The 21,579-nt window shown below is 35.9% G+C and overlaps 1 protein-coding gene and 1 pseudogene across 1 annotated transcript; one reads left to right on the forward strand and one right to left on the reverse strand.

The window, feature by feature from the left end:
* Positions 1–3,633: 3,633 nt before the first annotated feature.
* LOC145777339 (cGMP-dependent protein kinase 1-like) lies at positions 3,634–13,148 on the reverse strand. Its single transcript, XM_082588702.1, has 16 exons — positions 12,902–13,148; positions 12,590–12,765; positions 12,232–12,415; positions 10,999–11,146; positions 10,589–10,800; positions 10,310–10,462; positions 10,023–10,117; positions 9,758–9,869; positions 9,331–9,602; positions 8,983–9,103; positions 8,432–8,562; positions 7,126–7,288; positions 6,659–6,806; positions 6,128–6,264; positions 5,323–5,486; positions 3,634–4,884 (listed from the first exon to the last, which is right to left on the reverse strand). The coding sequence occupies exons 1-16, from the start codon at positions 13,031–13,033 to the stop codon at positions 4,755–4,757; spliced, it is 2,478 nt and encodes an 825-aa protein (XP_082444828.1). The 5' UTR covers positions 13,034–13,148; the 3' UTR covers positions 3,634–4,754.
* Positions 13,149–21,238: 8,090 nt separating this feature from the next.
* Positions 21,239–21,336, forward strand: LOC145777802 (U6 spliceosomal RNA; annotated as a pseudogene).
* Positions 21,337–21,579: the final 243 nt, after the last annotated feature.

Genomic DNA, 21,579 nt, shown 5'->3' on the forward strand with positions numbered 1-21,579 from the left:
CCAGCATAGAGGCTGGGTTGGGGGAACACTGAGATGGCTGTTGGTGTTAAGCGTGAGGGTGGTGGCTTATAGACATTGATGATGTGATAGCCTGATATGTCTATGCATAACATGCTAGTACAACATGCTTTGAACTACTGACGCAGAGTCGGTTACTGAGATTGTCAATGTAAAGTTTCCAATTGTCGAATTGCTGTTGTCTGTGAATTATTTCATCATCTAGGTGCCGTTGAATGGAGAGCAGTTCTTGAAATGCGTTGCTCAAGTGTGCACCCCAAGAGTCGAAACCCGAGTGCCGCTTGGTTATCCTTTTTTCTTGTGCTGCTGTCAAATCACTGTGCCATCGAGCATTGGCATCATAAATATCAATGAATGGCACTAAAATCGCGATGGATTATCCACCACAGAATAAGAGAGTTCATCAAAGTCAGCTCTCTAGCACAACCTAACAGGAGAAATAGTTACAGATAACAACCTTTAGAAGATATGCTGCATCTTGCCAATTACTAGCCTCTGTGTTCGGGTTAAAATTTGCGAGTTGAAACCTTTACAATGAAGGTCGGAAACTTTCGATTAAAAGTTTATTGGCTGCATTTTTTCAGTAGAATTTAATCAACATTAATTAATAATACATTAATCAGAAAAAAGTATCAATTAGAAATGTGAAATACATTATCCAGAAAATGTAGAAATTTATCCAACATTCCATTTGCTTGGATCCCCTAAAGAACCTGTCTTTGAAGTTGTTCATTCACCGTTGCACGATCTCACCAGAGCTGGTTGTTTGTCAACTTAGCTTTTTGAGTATTTTCATTTCGGCCTAGATATATTTAAAACGTTTTCCAAATTATCATTTTTGAATTGCCACCACTGTTGAAACATCCAACTCAGAATATGGATAAAAAGTGCACCAGCAAATGAGATATCCTTAATATAACCAGTTAATCTGTTAAGGGATTTATACAATTAGAAATATCTGTTTGCATTGATCAAAAAATGGTTGGATGTCATCAGTCATCATGACTTTGCAAAAATTCAGAAAAATGCAAACGTAGTGTCCCTTGAATGAAACGGTAAGCAGTGGCGTTTCCAAGGTGAGCTGATTGGGGTGATCACCCCGCCCCCTAAAACATATAAAAGTACCTTTATTCAAGATGTATTTACAATGTTGGATTGATGTAGATCTGCACATCATTGTGCCTGGTTGAAATCGCCTCCCTCTAAAAATACTTGTCGGATCCGCCCCTGACTTCAAGACCTGTTGTTTCAACAGGTAACACTTTTGTTAATATTATCAAACTTGATTGGGCTCAACTGCTGCCGATATGTGGTGCACTTGTGCGGATAAAGGTCTGTGGTGACGTCTGAAAAAGTTTAGTGAAGAGTGGATTTGTATAAGTGTGAGTTTGACAACTTGAATTGTTATGTTTTTCATCCAGGCATTTTGAACCTGACTCCACTTGGCAAAACGTGCTTTGATGCTCGCTCGATTTAATGTTGCTGAATTGTGACGTCACGTGCAGATGTTGTTGTTGAACGAAGTAAAATTTATTGTCAAAGACTGGTAGTGGAAGCGAGCACTCAAAAGTACGTGCTTTATCATACCACCAACACAAAAAGGAAAACTTTTTATTTTGTACAACGATAGTGTTCATACTTCCGTTTCGTATAATGATAAATTGAACACCAGCCGTCAATTTTTGTTTTATTAGCGCTCAAAATAATGTAGTTTTAAATGCCAACTTTAAGTTGCTTTAAGTCCGTTTTAGCGGTACATGACGATTGCTATGTACATGTACAGTAAATATTTCTTGATTAGACCGAAGTACTTATTTGTACTTCCAACTTAAAAAAGGTACGAGACAATAGGCTAACGATCGTCGGTTGTTGATGGTCAAAAGTCCATGGTCAATCATTAATTAAACTTCGGTTTAACATTTGTTCTGTAACCTGGATCCAGTCTTTAATGAAAATTGAGTATGCTACTGTGTTTGATAAGCTTATTGATAATGGCGTAAACAAAATGATAAGTCCATCCCTTGTTATATAATTTCTGTTTGAGTTTTTTCAAACTTGTTCAAACAGTTGATGTAGCGCAGAGACCATCATTATCAAAAGCCCATCTGGCAATAGGACTGCTACAAACAAAAATATTTTTTTTTAAATTCTAACACATTTTGTTTTAATCTGACACTCAGGAATTTTTCAATATTTGGGCTCATGAATGTTCACCATACAAATTTTATTTTGTTGTTTCGAATTAAACTTTTGCGAACAGTTTTGTTTCGTTTTAACGAAAATACAAATTGTATGAGCCTATGCTCACAGCGCATGAGGACTGTCATGTTCAATATCGGGTAAGTGTTAACCTGTAAAACCCTTCATTTCTTTATAAGTCAATTTGAGATTGAATATTCCTACAGAAAACGTTAACTCTAATTTGCAATACTATTTTTTATTAACTAAAAATGTTGAAACTTGTCATGTTTACATAAAAGCATTCTCATCAAGATATGACTGCACATTTTGAATTTCATTAGACGTAATTGCAACAGATAAGTTTTGAGGAGGGGTTTCGTGCCTCATTTTTATTAGTCCAACTGACCTTCAAAATGGTTGAAGTGTGTTAATACTTGCCATTACAATAGATTGTTTTTATTGACTTGATATTTTTTGAATGTTTGATTGGTTACTTTGAAAATGTTTTGCTCCCCGTAGCTTGCTTTCAATGAGTTATTAAGTAGACAAAAGTCTTTTAGAATAGTGTAGTGTACTTATCAGCAATTTCTAACTTTGTTTGTGCTACATGCACTCAAGTATTTCACGCGGGTTTGATCACTGATGCTTTTTAACTTGAAACGTTTTATGGTTCAACTGCATGATTATTACTTCCGTATACTCACAATCATAGCCGTAGGAGAGTAAAACCTTTTGGGGGGCAAACAAAATTTGCCCAAATTTTTTAAACTTTGCCCAAATTTTGTCTTTGCAAAAATGTTTCCAGAACAGTAACGTTACTCAATTGCTGAGGTGTGTTGTGTAATAACTCCACAGGCATCAACTTGGCCGTGTACGAAAACACAAGCAAAAAAACGTACAAAACCAAAACAAGGCTGTCGAATCGAAACTTATCATTCTGCCCAAATTGCAGTACCGCATGCCATAGTTTCCAAAATCCATAATAGGCTACATTTTACATTCATTGCAAAATGTTAATGTCGGCTATCTCATAAATTATAATAATTATGCGAAGTTCTTAAACTTGTAAGATGTCGAAATATGGAACGATTGATTTGCCCAAATAAGTAGACATTTTTTGCCCAAATTCGTGATGTTTTTTTTTCAGCGGGGGGGCGATCGCCTCCTTGCTCCCCCATCTCCTACGGCTATGCTCACAATAGAAGTAGCATAAAAATTGAAGGAATTTGCATTTGCGATTCAGAATCGGTACATTTTGCTGCATGAATGAAACCACTATCTTCGTCAGATTGCGTGTGCAACATGAAACAGGCCAAATGGTATGACCATCGTATACCAACACGGATAACGAGTTATGTGCCCTGGCAACGAATTGAAATGGACGAAAACTTGCTTTCAAAGAAAATGCAATAGTCAAACGCAGGATTCTTTTCAATATTTTATTTAAGTTTCAACGACAGATGAAGAAAAAAGAACAACTAAAGCGAAAAAAATAAATAAAACAATCAACAACAAATAAATAACTTTGAATAACGCTGAGACACGAAAACTAAGATTTTCACAATAAAATGGCAACACAGCAAGTCAAATGCCACGATGACAAAGTGATGTTAATTCTACGGGTTACTTGCAAAGGCTCAGCAATAAAATATACCAGCTACTATTCTTGGTTGCACCTTAGTGAAGGACAGAGAGCTTTTCAAATTTTAAATTTTATGGTCAAAATCAAACATTAAAGCTAAGTTTCATCAGCTCATGAACGTTGCAATTAAGGCTAAAAACGATGATTATCCTGATAAACATCCAAACTTTTCAGTATTCAGCTAATGAAAATACAGATTGATTGGTAGCTTTTTCAAGCTAGTATTATGAGCAACTTATCTACGCTACACTAAAACATCAATCGGTATCTGTATGTTAGTCAATCTTATGCTACATGTATGGGCTAAGTATAGCCTACTTGCAAGCGAGGATATAGAAATGGACAAGTTGTGTACAATACAGTAGTTCATTTTATTACTATGTAGTTTGCGCATAAAGTACATCTTACTTATTGGAAGCTCACAAGTACAAAATATTGAATATTGAGACGTCAGGTCAAAAATATAACAATATTAAATTAATGAAAATCGAATATTAGCTTATCCGCAGCGTATTTAAATGCCAATTAACACACGCCAAAGTACATATTGTAGTCTATTACGAGTATGCAACGAAGAATATTAAAAGGAGATAAAATGAAAATTGTGCCCTTGAAAACAGAGCGAAAACAGAAGTTGATAAAATGTAGTGCAAATAAAAGACAAGTGCTCTTCAACCTTATCTATATTATTTCTTTACTTAGGATAGAATATTAATTTTGTCTCTCACGCAAATTTTCACTTGTGTGCTTTATAATAAGGACAAACATCGTTAGCAATAAACAGCTACAGTGAGCTTGCGAGACGAAAAGGCAAGTCAGCATGATAAGCCAATAACAATTAAATAGATACGAATGCCAATCAAAGTCGCATTGCCCGCCGAATCCCCGTATGTTAATAGCAAAGAGTTTGTGATTAAAAGTTTTCATCCCAGCCGGAAAATTCTTCGCTGTGATTTGGTTCAGAGTGTGATTTGGCAACACTGTCAAAATATCGGAGATCACTCGTGCTTTCCAATCGTGGTGTCCAAGGAGGTCGCATTCTCCTGCAATTGTAAAAAATCAAAAGTTGTCATTTGAAGCATTTAATCTAGGAATGCAGACTGAAAAGCTAAATTAGACTTAACAAACTAAAATGTTTTTAAAAATATCCGATGAAGATTACAAGACGATACATATAAGATAAAATAAATATATATCATGGTATTTACTATAAAATAATTCAGTGAAAACTATTTACTAAACATTGCCGAAATGAATTAAGTAGTTTTTAAACTTGCAGTAGTTTATAAGAAGGATCTAATTCTCTAAACATTATCAACACCTAGGATTTCACTCAATTGTTTCGTGTTTGTTCGAAGTAAAGGATTTGTGCATTTGAAAGTTGTTGATTAATGTAAGCAAACTCGTCATGAGTGCCCTTGCTTTTCAATTTGGCATAAAAAATTACAGCTTATGCTAGCAATTGTTAAAATGTAGCCTACCTTTGTCTAAGTGCTTCCCAGTCCATGCTGTGAAACCAAGCATGCTTTGCAACGTCAGAAATGCCATTTTTGCCAGAGCCTAATCTGTCTTCAGGCAGCACTTGGCAAAGTTCTTTTATGAGACTTGATGCGGTGTTGCTGATACGATTTGCTTCTCTGGCAACCTAAACGAATTACTTGTGTAAATAGAATAAAAATGCCGAGCAGTTTTAATTACAGTAGCTCAGCACCGTGTTATTGACAAGGATCAATGCCAAGTCGATTTCATGCCAAAGGTTAACACAGAAGCTGTCTCTTAGTCGGTATTGATATAGCAATGATGATGTTTGATCGACATAAAAATAGGTTATATGAACTATACGGAAAAAATTTGTGAGGTTTTATGTATCTTCCTAACGACGAATTCGTGGATGTAAATCACAGCGATCCATTCTTTATTGCCATTGCCGTCGAAAAGCAAACAGAACAGGAAGATTGATGCCATAAAATCGGTTTTCACATTTCGAAAGCCCAAGTATAAATCACACGTTCAAAAAAATTAAGTATTTTCAACATATAGCCTAAGCGTCACATAGTTAAAGAAATGTCCTTTTGTATTTTACAAAGCAAATCATTTTTTATAGGCTGAAGAGTACACTCTAAAACGCTAATAAGGACACGCTAAAAGTAAGTGTTAGGCCTACCTAGGCCAATGCAAACTACTGTATTGCTTTTAAGTTATCATATATCTGTTTTGAGAATCTCAGTAATAGTAGTAGCTTATGTTTTTACATCAGGGCAAAGCAATAAAGCAACAGTTGGTTACCTGTAATTTAGGTTCAATGCCTCTTAGAACTGATTCAGCTAAAGCTGCCCGGTTTTTGTTTCGAAATGGAGCTTTGCCATCCAATAGTTCAAAGATAAATACACCCAGAGACCACAAGTCCACAGAAAATGTTTGCGCTAAAAAATAAAAATAAGTAAATCTATTATAAATTCACATTATACCACAAGTATTTTACCTACAGCCTACAAGTAAAAGTAGATTGTTAATTACCAAAAACATTGCTGTGTTAACTTTTACCTTGCTCTTATGATGAAGTTTCACTATCAAGTCAAAACAATTGTAACGATTTCTGACTGTAAATCATTTTTTTGCTGGATATTTAACTTACGCAAGAAACATGACATGCCTTTAACCATAGCATAAAAGTTATTTTTGTAGCTAATAGGCTATGTTATTATCGTTGACAATAAAGGTAGCTTAAAATATAGTGATAAAATCATTCTTTATAACAAATTTTACCAACAGGCCTACAAGCCTACATGAATTTAACCTTTTACAGTAATAACGTACCATGGTAAAGGATGACTTCAGGGGCCATATACTCTGGTGTCCCGCAATAAGTGTATGTTCTGAGGGTGGAGTTAACTGAAACCTTTTTGGCGAATCCAAAGTCCGTCAACTTGCAATAACCATGTTTGTCGATGACAACATTTTCCGGCTGTGTGAAGAAGTAATTGATGCCATAAGATAATTATTTTTGCATTGATCGTTTGCAATACGTCAGCATGGCCAGACACCACTTGAAAGATGGAGTTGTACATTTGCTGCTAATTTGACTTATGGAAAAGGATACTCCATACAAGATTCCTTTGATGGCCTGTCATTTGACTATTTATACTATTGACCATATGACACAATAAGCAGTTTTCATCGTTAGTCCGTTGTAAATACGAGATGCCCAGAAAAAATAACTTTCATCATTGAGAAATCGATACAGGGTAATCAGGAAACGATGTAAACGCAGCAGTTGGTTTTACCTTTAAATCTCTAAACAATATGTGTTTGCTGTGTAAAAAGTGTAGAGCTTCCACAACACATCCCACATAAAACCTCCCGGCGGTATCTTTGAATGATCCAGCTTGAGTAAGCAAGGAAAACAGCTCTCCTCCAGGACAAAACTCCATCACAAAGTACACGTACCTATGTAACAACAAACCCATAAAGCTACTGTGCGTGCGTCATATGATCATGACATGGACATGATTTAGCCTGAGTATTTGCAAGCTAACAGTTTACAACGTAGAATTGATTGTGCTTTGTCATTGTTTTTCTAGTCGCGGCTTATGTCTACAATTTTTTGTTTTGCTGTGATCGAGCTTAGAAATTAGGCTAAATATAGAAACGGCTTGTGGAATGGACGTTAATAAATAGCCTACATTCTGCGAAAGAATTTGCAAAACTAGTTTGCTGTAGCCTATGACTAAAACCTACGTCAATCGAACGATGAAAACAAAAGGTGCGCGGATATTTTTAGGCATTTCTATCATCAGGGTAAAATTTCACAAGCAAACAATTACAGAAACCTATGCCAGTGAAACTGTTTTGACATAAGTGTAGAACTCATCCGGAATTTGGCAGAAAAACTTTCACTACTGAGTGTGAGACATGCTAGAAATATTTTATTCGTAACTGCTTTGGTTGTTGTGTGAAAACTCTGAGGTGAGTTGGGGTTAATAAACAATGAGAGATAATTGCTATTTGCTATTTTTATAAAGCTTACTTTTTCAACTGTGACATGACATTTGCATTATACCGAGTCGTTAAGCAAACACACTTAAAACACGCTCATATCACACTACCACTTCAGCGCAGACAACCCGTATGATGATACTCATGCTTATCATATCATCAAAGACCTAATTATTAAAAATTAACAAGTTTGTAAATTAGCCTTTGGACTGTGTAGGCCAACATGTCGCTTAGAGTTCAATGTTCAATGTTATAATATTCGAGAATGATGATATTTCAAAAACCAGTGAAATTCGAAGGATTGTTGAAGTGTATATCAACTAAAAGTTGATTATTGTGTGACATAATTACGAAAGAGGAGGTAATAGAACCAGCACGAAAACAATAATTATGTTAAGTCACGACCACAAGAATATTTGTTTAGCCGGTTTTTTACGCGAGTTTGTATTCAGGGGCAAGAGGTCAATCTTCAAACAGGTTCCATATAGACTAGTGACGTCACAAATTGAAGAGACCCGCACATTTTTCGTGATCATGAAATATATTCAGTAATCCAAAAATAGAAACAAACACCGATTGTGAAATCACACTCACTTATTGTCTTTGAAAGTGGAATAAAGTGACGCAATAAAAGGACAATCTCGTGACGTGTTCATTTGAAGCGTTTTTTCGCTGAACACATTTTGTTGTTGCTCCGACGCTACGACTTCGTGCTTGGAAAGTTTCTGGAAAACAAATAAAAGGCTGAAAGGAAGTGAAGACGTAAGATGTGTGCTATTGACCAACGATGAAATCAACTGAAAGTTTCATGTGTACTATAATTAAAAGTTAAGCAGCCAACTGTGATGACGTTTATAGAAAGGTTTAATTAAAAAAGATGTTGGCCTGAAATCCTGGCACGAAATATTAAAATAAAATAAAAATCTAATACATCGAACAAACAAGAAATGTGTTAGTTAGAAGTCTGGAGAGAAATTTTTGTACATCACAGTGCATGGTGAATGAAGTAGACTGTAGCCTACATTTAAACTCGGTTCCTGCTATACCTGAAACAAGATTTCACAAGGAAACGTTTTACAAGGTTTACTAAGCAAATACACAAAACAAATATTCTGATGCTCTATGTCTGATAACTGCAGACTCACTTTGATGGCAGCAACATCAGTGGAATCTCTTTTCAAGGAAACAAGATCAACGGACCCAAATGCGCCGCTTCCGATTGTGGCAATAAATTTAAAGTCATCCTTGTTTGTACCTTTCAGTTTGCTGCATAATAAAAGTTTGTTTACTGCCGCACCAACATTAGATTGATCTAGTAACTTCTCTTGTTTTCATTTATCGTCAACTTATCGTATCAAAAAGAAATAAAAAAATAATATGAGATGTTACTTAACCCTGGAGACAAGTGAATAATAAGATAAGTGCTTTTAGGCAAAGATTAAACTAAAGATGACCAGGCAAAGCAAACTATAATTATAACAGAATATTTATACCTTAATCTTTCCATGAAACAATCAACGTGGTTGGCATCATAGCGTTTTCTGTGCAGCTTTCTTCTGATTTCAGATGTGCTTGAATCGCTTACGTAACCGCTGGAAGTGCTGGCTGTGTAACCACTGGACGTGCTTTCTTGTCCGTCTTTCTTGAGGTTTCGCTCAGTCAGGCTTTCAGTTATTTGGTTTGCTGTTATCTCATTAGCAGCTGATATGACGTTTTCTTTGATGAGGTCAAAATGTTTCAGTGGTATGAGAATGCATTGAACAACCTAAGGCAAAAGGAAAAATTGAACAATCAATTAAATTAAGAAGAAATCACAAGACAAGCAACAGAACCACCATGGCCTCCTAACAAAACCTTAAAATTTCTCCTATAAAAATTGACAAAGTTATAGCTTAAACTTGCAGCACATTTGGTACTAACCTCCTTTCCCGATGCAACGATGTTCACTTTGTAGTAATTAGAGGATCCACTTTCACCAAATAATTCACCAACACCTAATTTTTTTTGTCGCGTCTCTGTTCCATCGATCAGTCTACAAGAGAAACATGGCCATCAAATTATATTTCAAATAGAAGATCTACTCGAGTTTGTTACTTTTTGCGAACCCTTTACTATCTTATACAATTCACAATGCGCGTACGCACAGTCACAGTAGCTATTGTGTTCTGTAACTATTGCCAAATACCTAGTCAAAGTGACCTCTCCTTCTTTTATAATGTAAGCGCATTTGGATGACGCTCCTTGCCGGATGATATAATCCCCGTTGGCATATTGCACAACCTAAAGGAAATGTGTCCATTGTAAATTGGTTGTAAAGTCCATAAGTGAAGTCAGTTATGAAACATAAAAAGGTTATGATTGTGCTATAATTAAATAATGGTGGTCTACACAGCAAAACAGTAGCCTATAAATGGGAAAGTGTAACTAATCAGGCAAGTTGATAATAGCGCAATACTGGTTAGTTTTCCTTACCCTTGATACAGCGGCCAGCCTTCGAAATTGGTCCATTTGAAGATTTTCAAAGCGTTTCACACTTTTCAAGATATTGTGTATTTCTTTTTTTCTTTTCTGAATGTCCTGCTGCATGACAGCAGATTTGAATTCTTCTCTTGTAATGTACCACACCTAAAACGACCACAATCAATGATTTGATTTAATAACCTTAATTCAAACTGCGGTTTTGATACGTGAGGCCTATACTATACGTAAGGTTTTTTCTGTCACTTAAGCTTGTTTTATACTTGAGCTTACCAAGCCTTGTCGAACACATTTGCACGACCACACTCGTCTTGTATGATAAAACACATCCGCATCCCCAAACACTTCCCATTGAGCCACAGATCTTCCTCCTTCTGATAAATTTGGTGAAACGGACACTTGATCTTTTTTGTAAATTTTGCAGTCTCCCTCGGCAAGAACGAACAGTGCTTGCCCGAAATGACCTTCTTGCATAAGACGTTCGCCTGTAAAAGACATCATAATTGGACAACTGTTTTACAATTGCCGTTTATTGCGTGAAATCTTCATAACACTTTACTTATACAGTATAAGCCACATAATGCTGTACAGTGTACAGTATAAAACAGTATTGTTAACGTAAAGTTAATTAACCTGCGATCTTATAGTCTTATCGAGCAATTCAGATTATTTGTAATTCAAACCTTTGTTTATTCTTTTACACTTCATGATATCAACTATGCTTTGAAGCTCGTCCCGACAAAGTTGAGAAAGACATTTGCTTGAGGAAATGGCTGAGAAAAGTTTTTGTTTCACGTCGTTGGTTTTTTCTGTTGGGCGAAGCGAAATTCCCTGAAAGAGTCAATTCACATTAAAGCCTATTTAAGTAGCGAGCGGTAAAAATATAGTTTTGATGTTGTCAGATATGTCAGGTATGTCAATAAAATAGGTTATCAGGTTTTAAAGAAGGTACCATAAATTCATTTTGTTTAATGATTGACCGAGATACACGAAAAGTAGAGATAAACCACCGCCTTCTATCCTATATTAAACAAAAAAGACTTGTTTGGTGTTTATTTTATAAGAGTTGGTTGATACTTATTTTTGTCCATGGTACAAGTATATTATGTAGAACATCAGTCTGTTGGTTACTTGAAATGGGCTAACATGAGTATGGCCTAAAACGTTTGTAATTTTTTGTTTGTTTTTATGTTATTATATTATGTTAAATGCCGCGTGGTTTGACTATATTGTTTACTTAATAAAATTGCAATATCAAGGCTTTATAAAGCATAGCTAAACATAAACATAAAGTAAGAACTTAAACTTTTTACAACCTTCACAACACAACTGATCTGAAAAGTGAACATTGAAAAACTTAAACAAGAGCTTCGCCAAAGACGCAAGAAGCCAACACGTCGACTGCGCACAGAGCAGCGCAAGATATCCAAGCAACTAAGTGAGCGACCTGTCCAGAACTACCCATAAATATTTAAGGCTTTGGCATGTTGGGTTAGGGTTAGGATATACCAGTTTTAGTAGGATATATCCAGAATATACAGTTTATTAGCCAAGGCCTATTAATAAAACTGGAAAGTTAGCAGAGTATTTTCATATATTTCTGGGATATTGCAATACTTGAAAAGATTTTTATTTCTAAAAGCACTGCAATGTGAGAAAAAGTAAAATCTTACTATTATGCTTTGATACAGTTTTTTCTATTTTTTTTTTTACATAGTATAACGTGATTGTTTTTTTTGTTGCTTTTTTCATTTTGTGATTGATTGATTGAACGTAAATTATTGCTTAAAGATTCTCTCTGTTTATTTATTTTTATTTTTTTGTTGAAAGACAAACCTTGGAATTTTTATGGGCTTTGTGGTAAAGTCACGTTTTCACTCTGAGTCAAAATAGCCCACTCTTATTTGAACACGTACCATTCTTTTGGGGGCTTCCCTTACACCTTTCCTTTTCGTGGGAGGGCTGATTCGAGAACTTCTGTGAGATGTTAAGGTTTTCGTCGAGTCATCATAAGTGGTGTGTTTATGGTCCGATTCATGAACCGTCGGTAAACGAACGTTTCCCGTTACATCAGTTACCGGCACTCGCAGAGCGGGTTTGCTGAAATTTGCAAAGAAACGAACGTGTGTGAGTGAAACAGCTCACGCTTACATTAAACTACTACTTATTGCGTTGATTTTGAATGAGCTGAACCTACTTTTTGAAATGATTATCGCCGAAAAAAAAACAGGAAAATAATATCTTATGGATGGCTTGTAATTCAAAAGTTATTACCTTGCGTTTGCTTGAGCAGCAGCAGCCTCTTTAGTAATAAGGATACGAAGTTGCTCATTCTTTCTTTTAGCATTTTCCAAATCCTTCATTACCGCTTGTACTTTCTGTTCCCATGTTTGGTTTACTTGATCCATAGTTGCATTGAGCAAACGGAGCTCTTCGTCTTTACCACGTACCTTGAAATAATAATATATTGCAACTTTACTGAGGTATTAGCTGATAATTACAAAAAATGAAATTTTTATGTGCTTGCTGTTATGTTGTAAACGTAAAGTAATATTTTCAAAAAAGAATGTTACTTTTGTAATCTACCTCAAGCGCAAGAGCTTCGTTGTCTTCTCGAAACTTTTCCAAGGCTTCGGTTGCTTCACCGAGGTCTCCTATGCACAGACTTTGTGATCTGACACTGCCATGATGCTTTGAAGTCTTTATTTGTCTGAACATCTCAAAATTTGAGCTTCGTCGTTTCTTGCTATGTGGTTGAGGAAGCTTTTCTTTGTGACGAAATGGAAGCTTGAGGTGTTTAGACCAAGCACCAGGAGGCGATTTGGTGGAAGAGAAGACTGATCTTTTAGATTTCTGAAGGTCCGACAACTGATTTTCTGTCAGAGAGAGATGGAATTGGTTGGATGTAGTAGAAAGAGACAATGTGGACGTTCTTGGTGAACTTTCAAGAGAAAGTGAAGCTGTTGAATCTGCAAGAGCATCAGAAGACAAATAGTCCGAGAGCGAGCTGACTGAACTTGGTGAAACTATTTCTTTTTCCACTGGTGATGGACTTTTCTTTTGAAAAGATGTGGATGAAAAAGATGTGGATGAAAACGATGTTACTTTATTCACTTTTGGAAGTGTATTGGTTTTTACTGGAGCGGGTTCCGTGAGAACGGTACTGTTGCCAGTGCTTTTTCTGTAACAAAAGAAGCAAAAATACACATCAAACAACCGTGACAAAGCATGACGTTTCAACAAAGCGTCACTTACAAATCACATTACTTTTTGTAAACATGATTCCATAAATTTATTGTCTCGGACAAACGCATGGCGTAAATACTTCAGTTTCTTTGCAAGCCAAAAAAAAAATACTGTTTCTCCAAAATTGCAATGTTCTGCAGTTGCGTTACAAAATAGTCAATGCATTCGAACTACATATTAAACACTAATTTTTAATTTAGATGTTAAAGAATTGTGCCTACTGGATTTAACTTCCCACCTGCTTGTAGCTGGTGACACAGAAAATACAACTTTGCACGAGAGAAAAATTTACCGTGTTTTTGGAGTTTCGGTTGAAATGGTGCCAGAATCAACATCGCTGTACGTGCTGAGTTTATTTTCGGTAATTTTTACGTCTTCTTCTTTGTCTTTGGTAGATTTTTTGGATTGTTTTTTTGTAGCCTTCTCTAAATTGTGCGAATGCTTCTTTCGCAGCTTGTTCGAAAAAACTTTTTTCATGATTGATCAAAAATGTTGCTAATTCTTAAACTAACCTTGTAAAATTGTTTTATTAATATAGCTCTTTTTTAAGCAAAAAAAAAATAGGAAAAAAAGTTGTAAACTATACGTTGGTAATAGCCTAATGTTGTTCATATTTTTACATCGATTTTTTCCTCGTTAACTCTGCGTTAGGCTGCACGGTCTGATAATATTGATAAGACGGGAAAATAGATATCGTTATATTATTATTATAATTAATTAAAATATACATCAATCAATAAATGTAAATGTGTCTAAGCTTTGTTTATATCTGCATCTCTGTTCGACTTTTAAAATTAACCTTATTATCATCTTGAGTAACACCTGTCGCATTGAATTAAAACTGCTAGCTCACTGGCTTATATACCGTTCGATCATTTCGATTTGTTTGAACAGAGTGTTTACCAACTTGTGCAAAATACAGTGTAAGTCCAACAAACGCGGTAAGTAAATGAAGAGGCGTTGATTAGGTAGAAAAAGTTTTAATGAGGGTCGTGAATGAAATTAAATCGGCGACTAACCGCGTGAGGGAGAACAATAAATCAAAAAATATCTACCCGCCAGGGGACAAAATTCCCCAGAATGCGTTGCATCGCTGAATAAAGCATTAAGTGATCCAAGAAACCACATCGTTATGTTGATATTACACTTCCAAACAATGGGTTTCGAAATAACGACCTATTTTATGCTAAACTATTAGGTAAAAAGCATGTAACCAATAAACTATGTAGACAGTAAAAAAGGCGGTTATCACAGTATACCAAGTACCGGGGATGAGGAAATAAGCTTACCATTATTCTAAGTCTTCAGCATTAACAAGATGTGCCCAGTTCCTTTCTCTGGGCCACATTTGCTTCAGTAACTACCTCCACCCAATCTATTGTACCTTCGAGAGAGGTGAACGGTGTTTTTCAACGTTAAGCTAAAGCCGGCAGTCGAACCAGGATTGTATTATTGGAAAGCGAGCGGTAAAATCTTTTTCCGTTGCACTAACCCACTGCTTGTAAGGCTATGCGGGTCGCAAGGTCCATTGCAAAATTGACCGTTTTTTAATGCATGACTTAAGTACGTGAGTCAACTCAATCATTCAAATACAAGTAGCCTAACTTTTAATTTTTGAAATATCTAAAGTTTACATTGCAATTAACTTTGCCCTTTGTACCGTATGTTTGCCGTTCATATTGTTAATGAGGGCGTGGACTTCAGGCTACCCCAGATAACAAATCAACCGCTTTTTTTACATTGCTTCAACGTTTGCAGAAGTTGAATCAATGTAAAAAACGGTTGATTTGCTGTTTAGGTTAATAACACAAACTGATCATTGCCCAAATGTTTTAAATCTGATGTAATTATTATTTCATGGAACCTACCTTATTTCTCACAGTGTCTAGTGTCGCCGACGGCTGAAACACATCGAAGCAAAGTTGGACATGTTATCACAGACGAATTGACAAACCTAACATAAAAAGCTATTGTGCTGCTAAAAAAAATCAAAAATTCAAGATAATGAAGAGGTTTTTAACCATTTGAAAAGCTATCGCAAATCATTGGTTGACCTGCATGAAAAATTCTACTCTCGATACTTTGATTTTTAAAAATTGCAACAATTGTTTGCAATTTTTTTTCCTTTGCCACAAAACGTTCAAACAACACCATATGAGTTTCACCTAGAATGTATCGATCAGAGTCAAAAGAAAAATGCAACGACCTCAATCTGACTTTTAACGCCCAATCTAAAGTAAAAAAATACTTAAGCTATGCCTGCGAATCATCTTAAAAATTGTGACGTGATAGCACATGATTAGGCGACTGTGTTCCGAAAGCTAGTGCATATCGCTATTACCACTGCGAACTCGCAGCATCAGGCTAAAACAGATAGTTAATATCTACATTGTGAAGTAACCATAACCTACAAGTAAGGTACAACAACAGTGTTCACATTGCGCATAGACCATACGATATACTTTCTCGCTAAGTAGTCTGGTTTAAAACACTTAATACACGAGAAATGAACTATTATGATCAAAAATACTTAGATTGACCAATTTTTTTTCTAGCCCTCCTCATAGTAAAATCATCCAAACTCTCATCACAATTTATTTGCCTCAGTTTGTCACTTTTAATACACAGTGCAGATATCCTGCCTTCATAAGACTTCAAAGCTTCATCGCGTACTGGCCCCAACCCAACCGAAATGCTTTTGCCAAGAAACGCTTGGGTGCAGCCCAATTACCTGCACACTGGCGTCAAATTGTTTCTTCATAATATGCACAAATGGAGGATGGCACCATCCACGACCTGTGAGTGCGGCGCGGAGAAAGATACCACAAACCACATCATCTGCAACTGTCCTATCTATCATGCGTTAAAAATTAACTGTTAAACATGCGTTAAATTAACTGTTAAAAATATAAACTTTAAGCTGTGTTATATTTAAAAAAAAAATTTCTTAGATAATAAACACAACATTTACGGACCGTGAGGTGTGGAGAAAAAAACTTTGCCGTCGACAGACAGACAGGCCAAATCCTCAACATGAAGATTAATTCGTGGCCTGTGTAATCAAAACTGGTTGATGATGATGATGATGACACTATAGAATTTTAAATTGCATTAGGCTACGACCTGTTTATGAATAGGCTACCTACTTTATTAGAATTAGTTGCCAGAAAATTTCACGTTATTAGCCTACAAGGTAAAAGTTTTCATTTAAACGTTTTTTAAGTATACGTGGTAACATCTCAAACTTTGACGCCACTGTCAAACTTTGACAAACCACTGTATCTTGAGGCCTTAGGCTTCAGCCTTTTTAGTCTAATGGTAAATCCGGCACTGCTTCTGATGTTAAACCCTAGTTGCGACCTATTGTGATATCTGATATGATTATTATTTTACTTCACTATTTTTACAGCAATCCATAGTTTTGAAGAAGAGCCACATTAATAAAAAATATGGACTGTTCAGCATTGAAACAATTGCACAAAAGGCAATCGTTGAAAGTGTAGTCATTGATCAATTACCTTTGATGAAACTACTGATAAAGATGATGAAAAGATGAAAAAAAAAGGTTTACATTGTCGATTGCAGACAAAACGCTGTTTTTTTCCACGTAAGGCTATATGAACTCATGGTCGTCGACACAGCCTTTAGTCAAATGAATGTTGAAAGTTAAACTGACGTCCACTGGATGTATTCTAACAATGCAATCGCTATGGTCTTCTTCAGATCTTTTTGTTTGCGTTGCATTGTTCAAACTTCTAGCATGACGTCAAGAAAATCGCATTCTTTGTAAACGCATAGCTTAGATATGTATCACAAACGTCCGTGCCTATTATGAATATAATTTTGAACCAACATTCTAGAAAAAATAACTTGCTAAGAATTGTATGTCATTACAAAACTATTCTATTTAGTTGATATTTTCGATGAGTAACAAGACCAAAGCGTTGTTCGCTTGAACTTTTTACCCTGGCATATCCCCGGGAAGAAGTGACATAAAGGCCATTGGTGATTAAGCAATGCACCATAATATTTGATTTGGAATTTATCGGAGATCAAGGCTTAGAAAGTGAATTTTTGGAATCTGTGATAGCTTGATACATGACTCAGCAATCTTGCACTTTTTGAGCTGTGGACGTAGTAGATAAAACATCTTTTAATTAAGTGGACCACGATGTAACCTAGCCTATATAGGCTTGAATAAAAAATGTAGAAACTTTTGGAAAATAGGCAACTACACAGCACTAACAAGTTTTTGATTAAACTGAAAAACCTAAAGATACTAATATTTAAACCGGGACGTTTTATGGTCTATATATACTGTAATAAAGTTTGAAATAGCAATTCAATTTGGAGGATTCTACAATATTGGTGATCGAATACATAAGACTTAAAATCTTGCATAGGCCTACAAATCAAGGAAGCTACTGTACAGTATATTTGGGGCATCACAACAGCACGAACATATCAACCAAAAGCTGTGATTGTCGTATCTAGACCTATGCCTGGTGGTTGCAAATGTAGTTTAATTTGACGAAAACAGAAAGACCCAATTTATATTACATGTTTATAACTTTCAGTATACTAACAAGCAGTAGCGTTAATATAATGGGATCCCAAAAGGAATGTTTGCACCTGGCCCGAGATGATTTTAGGGGTCGATAATCGATCCAAGGAGCTCGGGAAACAAAAACAAAACACATCGTTTATTTTTTAGATATATTACGTCTTTGTTTGGTTGCCAAGGATCTCATTGGCATCAGGCCCAAACTATTCTTTCAACCGCCCTGCTAATGAGTGTTTTTACAAATGCACAGCCGCGCGTATTCGACAAGTGTAGTTGTACCGTTGTCCTTCCAAGCACCTTCTAGACGCTCTCCAGTCATTTCACATAGTCTTACTCCTGTAAAAGTCTCATATTGACAAAGATTACAAATTTTAATCATTCGTATTTAACTATTAAAACTGAAAAAATATGATAGTTTTATTTACAACAACTTATAAAGCTACAGCGAACTGGTGAACAACCATAAACGATACGAAGAGTATTGTTTCATGACAGCTGTGTGTGGTTGGCCAAATAGTGGTAATGAGAAATAACCATTCGGTGTTTTACTATCTAAAGTTTATGTATTTGTTGAGCAGTAAGCATTTCACCAACCTTGTGCGTACACAATTCCAAGGTTAATAAATGGCATGCCGTTTAAACGTTAAAACGCCCAGTACTTAATTTGAAGAAGAATTTTATTTTATTAACTTAAAGCTTTTACGTCGCAATCTATTGCACAGCAAACAGCATTGAATGAAAAGTCAAACCAGTTTTCAAATTCACAATCGACACTGACAGCTCGTACCTACGTCATGGTGGTTACACAAACACTTTAAGCATTTTCTGATGCTTCCGGCGGATAGAAACTTTGACGTAAGCAGGCCCCATGGGAGTTCGATTAGATAATTGTGCCATCAAACAAACGCACATTATTGTTCTGGTTTGTTTGATGATTTTTTATTACCTAATTCGTGCAATTTCTTTGATTGTTATTGCAAGCACAAGCAGCTATTCAAAAGTTTAAGTAGATCTAAAACTGCAGACCTAGTTTACAAACTTCATGTTATCGCTCAAGTAATCAAATTGCTATAGGACAAATGCGTAGCTTACTCTACTTCTCCTTTCTGAAAAAAACGATTATTTGTTGCTTTGTCATTTTACCAATTAAAACGAAAACCAACAACCAGCAGTTCGGTACAAGTACGACACAGTTAGCCCTAGTTGGCAACACGTCTCATTAGAAATTAGGTATAAAACTTTAAATATGTCGCCGAAGTAGGCTAGGCTATAATTTTATTGCAACACATTTTTACATGGCGAGATCGAAGTTCATGTCACCAAAACAAAACATTTTTTTTCAAACCAAGTCCAGTAGTCAGGTGCTCTAAGAAGGAGGAAGTCAGACAACTTTTTGCGTGGCATAGGCTAATATTTAAAAAAAGAGGATTTTTTCGCATTTTCTTCCCAAGCCCGGACCCATTTTACCAACTAAAACAAAATTTTTACCAAATTAAACATTTAGTTTCGCAAGGCTACATCAAGCAGGCTATTTTTGTTGTGGTCTAATTTCTAAAGTAGCCTACATCAAGTGAATTGTTTTGTGATGAACGCTTAGCCTAAGTCTTTTGCTATTTCATTACTTTTCTTCAGATTTTCAGAGCAATCTTGAAACAAATAGACTTATCGTCTTCCCTACAACGTCTCCTACTTTATTGTAAAAAAATATGATATTTATAAACTTCTGACAAACGAAAACGTTTTTCAAATTGTTTAACTAAACTGTCAAGCATTCATTAATCTCTCAATTGCTTTGTGTAGACAGGGCCTCCGAAAGAAATTGGGACTAGTCGGAAAACAATACGAAAAATGGGCACTAAATCTTTTTTAGCAAAAATAAAAGCAACAAATTTGCATCATTCGAAAGCAGGCAAAATCAGCTTAAAGAGGCATCATACGTTGCATCATGTGTCTTTAAGCTGAACTTGCCTGCTTTCTTCAGCGTGAAGTTGAATTCCTTAAGGTTTTATTTTAACAACATAGGCTATCGATATGAAAAAACTTTTTTCAATATGTAAATCAACAAAAATCACTCGACTACACTTGCAGCAAAATTGCAACAACTGCTCAATCTTTTGTTTGAAAAAAAAAATTGTAGGCTAGTTGAATCGTAGCCTATGGTGTGAAATGTGGATAAATAAACGCGGTGTCTTTGGTGCTTCAACCAATGTTTAAAAATATCGTCACATAAAAACATATGCATGTACAGTAATCTGCTACAATGTTAGATTTGCAGTGTGCTGTGTAGGCATGCAGAGCTGTTGAAATTGTCCCACCTACTTAGGCTATCCATTGCCATTTGTTTGTTGTGTGGAATCCTGGAAGAGCAGTTGTTGGGTCGGTGATAACGTCTCCTCACCTTGACAAGTCTGAGTGGCAGTATTTGTTCCATTCATGGTGTGAATCAAAATTGTTGCAGCTGGTAATTTTGCTATAAATGGAGAAAAAAAAAAATGCAAATAGCCTAGCTGCATTGCTTTCCGGATGAATGGTTAGCCTTAGCCTGCTGGGAAGCATAAGGAACGAGCTTGGTAGGTATCCTATCCATGATGACCAGACAGAAGACATCTAAGACTAAATAGTGCATTATGCATATAAATCGGCTACATATTGTGCTAGACCAGGGGTCACCAACCTTTTTTGCATGCGGGCCACTTTGGCACTAAGGAGAGCTGTGGCGGGCCGCACTAATAAAATTTTAGGTAGGTTGACTCTTATGTTAGAAAAGAACTCATTTCGTACCCAGTAGGCTATCCAGCGTTAGCCTACATGTTGTTAATATTTATCTTAGAATGCCGCAGCAACAAAATTAGTCAAACAACGCTACTGCCAAGCCAAGCTCCCTTAACAAAACTTTTGATTTCTTTAACAATGCCTAATAAACGGGGCCACTTGTTTTGCACACTTATAGCGAGGCGAGCGGTTTCGTCAGAATATTCATCGCCAAGCAAGAGTGCGGTGTTGTCACTTCGCTTCACAAAAGATATCTTGCAATTAACAGTTTCAGTAAACAAGGAAATGTTTGACACAGACTTTTTCCTATCTAAAAGATCTTCCCTATCTTCCTATCTTTCCTATCTTCAGATATACTAAAATTGGAGCGATACAGAGAAGATTAGCATGGCCCCTGCGCAAGGATGAGACCCAAAATCGTGAAGCGTTCCATGTTTCTTTTAAACAAAATAAAAATAAAAACACTTTGCAGTACTAAGCTAAATATTTTCATAATGCAATCAGAAAAAGTCTTTAAGTTTATAATATTTTGCCAATTTATTATAAATTGAGTTGGCACACCGACCTATTTTGCCAACAAAAACTTGCATAAAGAGAACACTGCTCGTGAAACACAATAACGGTGAACCGCGCACTAGTGTTTACATGACATTTGCAAACTTAAAATAAGCAACCCTACTAT

The sequence above is a fragment of the Aplidium turbinatum genome, chromosome 9 (genome assembly GCF_918807975.1).
Source record: "Aplidium turbinatum chromosome 9, kaAplTurb1.1, whole genome shotgun sequence".
Classification (NCBI taxonomy): domain Eukaryota; kingdom Metazoa; phylum Chordata; class Ascidiacea; order Aplousobranchia; family Polyclinidae; genus Aplidium; species Aplidium turbinatum.

Bases quoted from the DNA above. Each gene is read 5' to 3' on its own strand.
- LOC145777339 (XM_082588702.1), bottom strand. From the start codon at position 13,033: ATGTTCAGACAAATAAAGACTTCAAAGCATCATGGCAGTGTCAGATCA. The intron at 11,147-12,231 runs GTACGTGTTCAA...TGACTCTTTCAG, and splicing joins GGGAAGCCCCCAAAAGAATG to GGAATTTCGCTTCGCCCAAC. The intron at 10,118-10,309 runs GTAAGGAAAACT...CATTTCCTTTAG, and splicing joins GGCTGGCCGCTGTATCAAGG to GTTGTGCAATATGCCAACGG.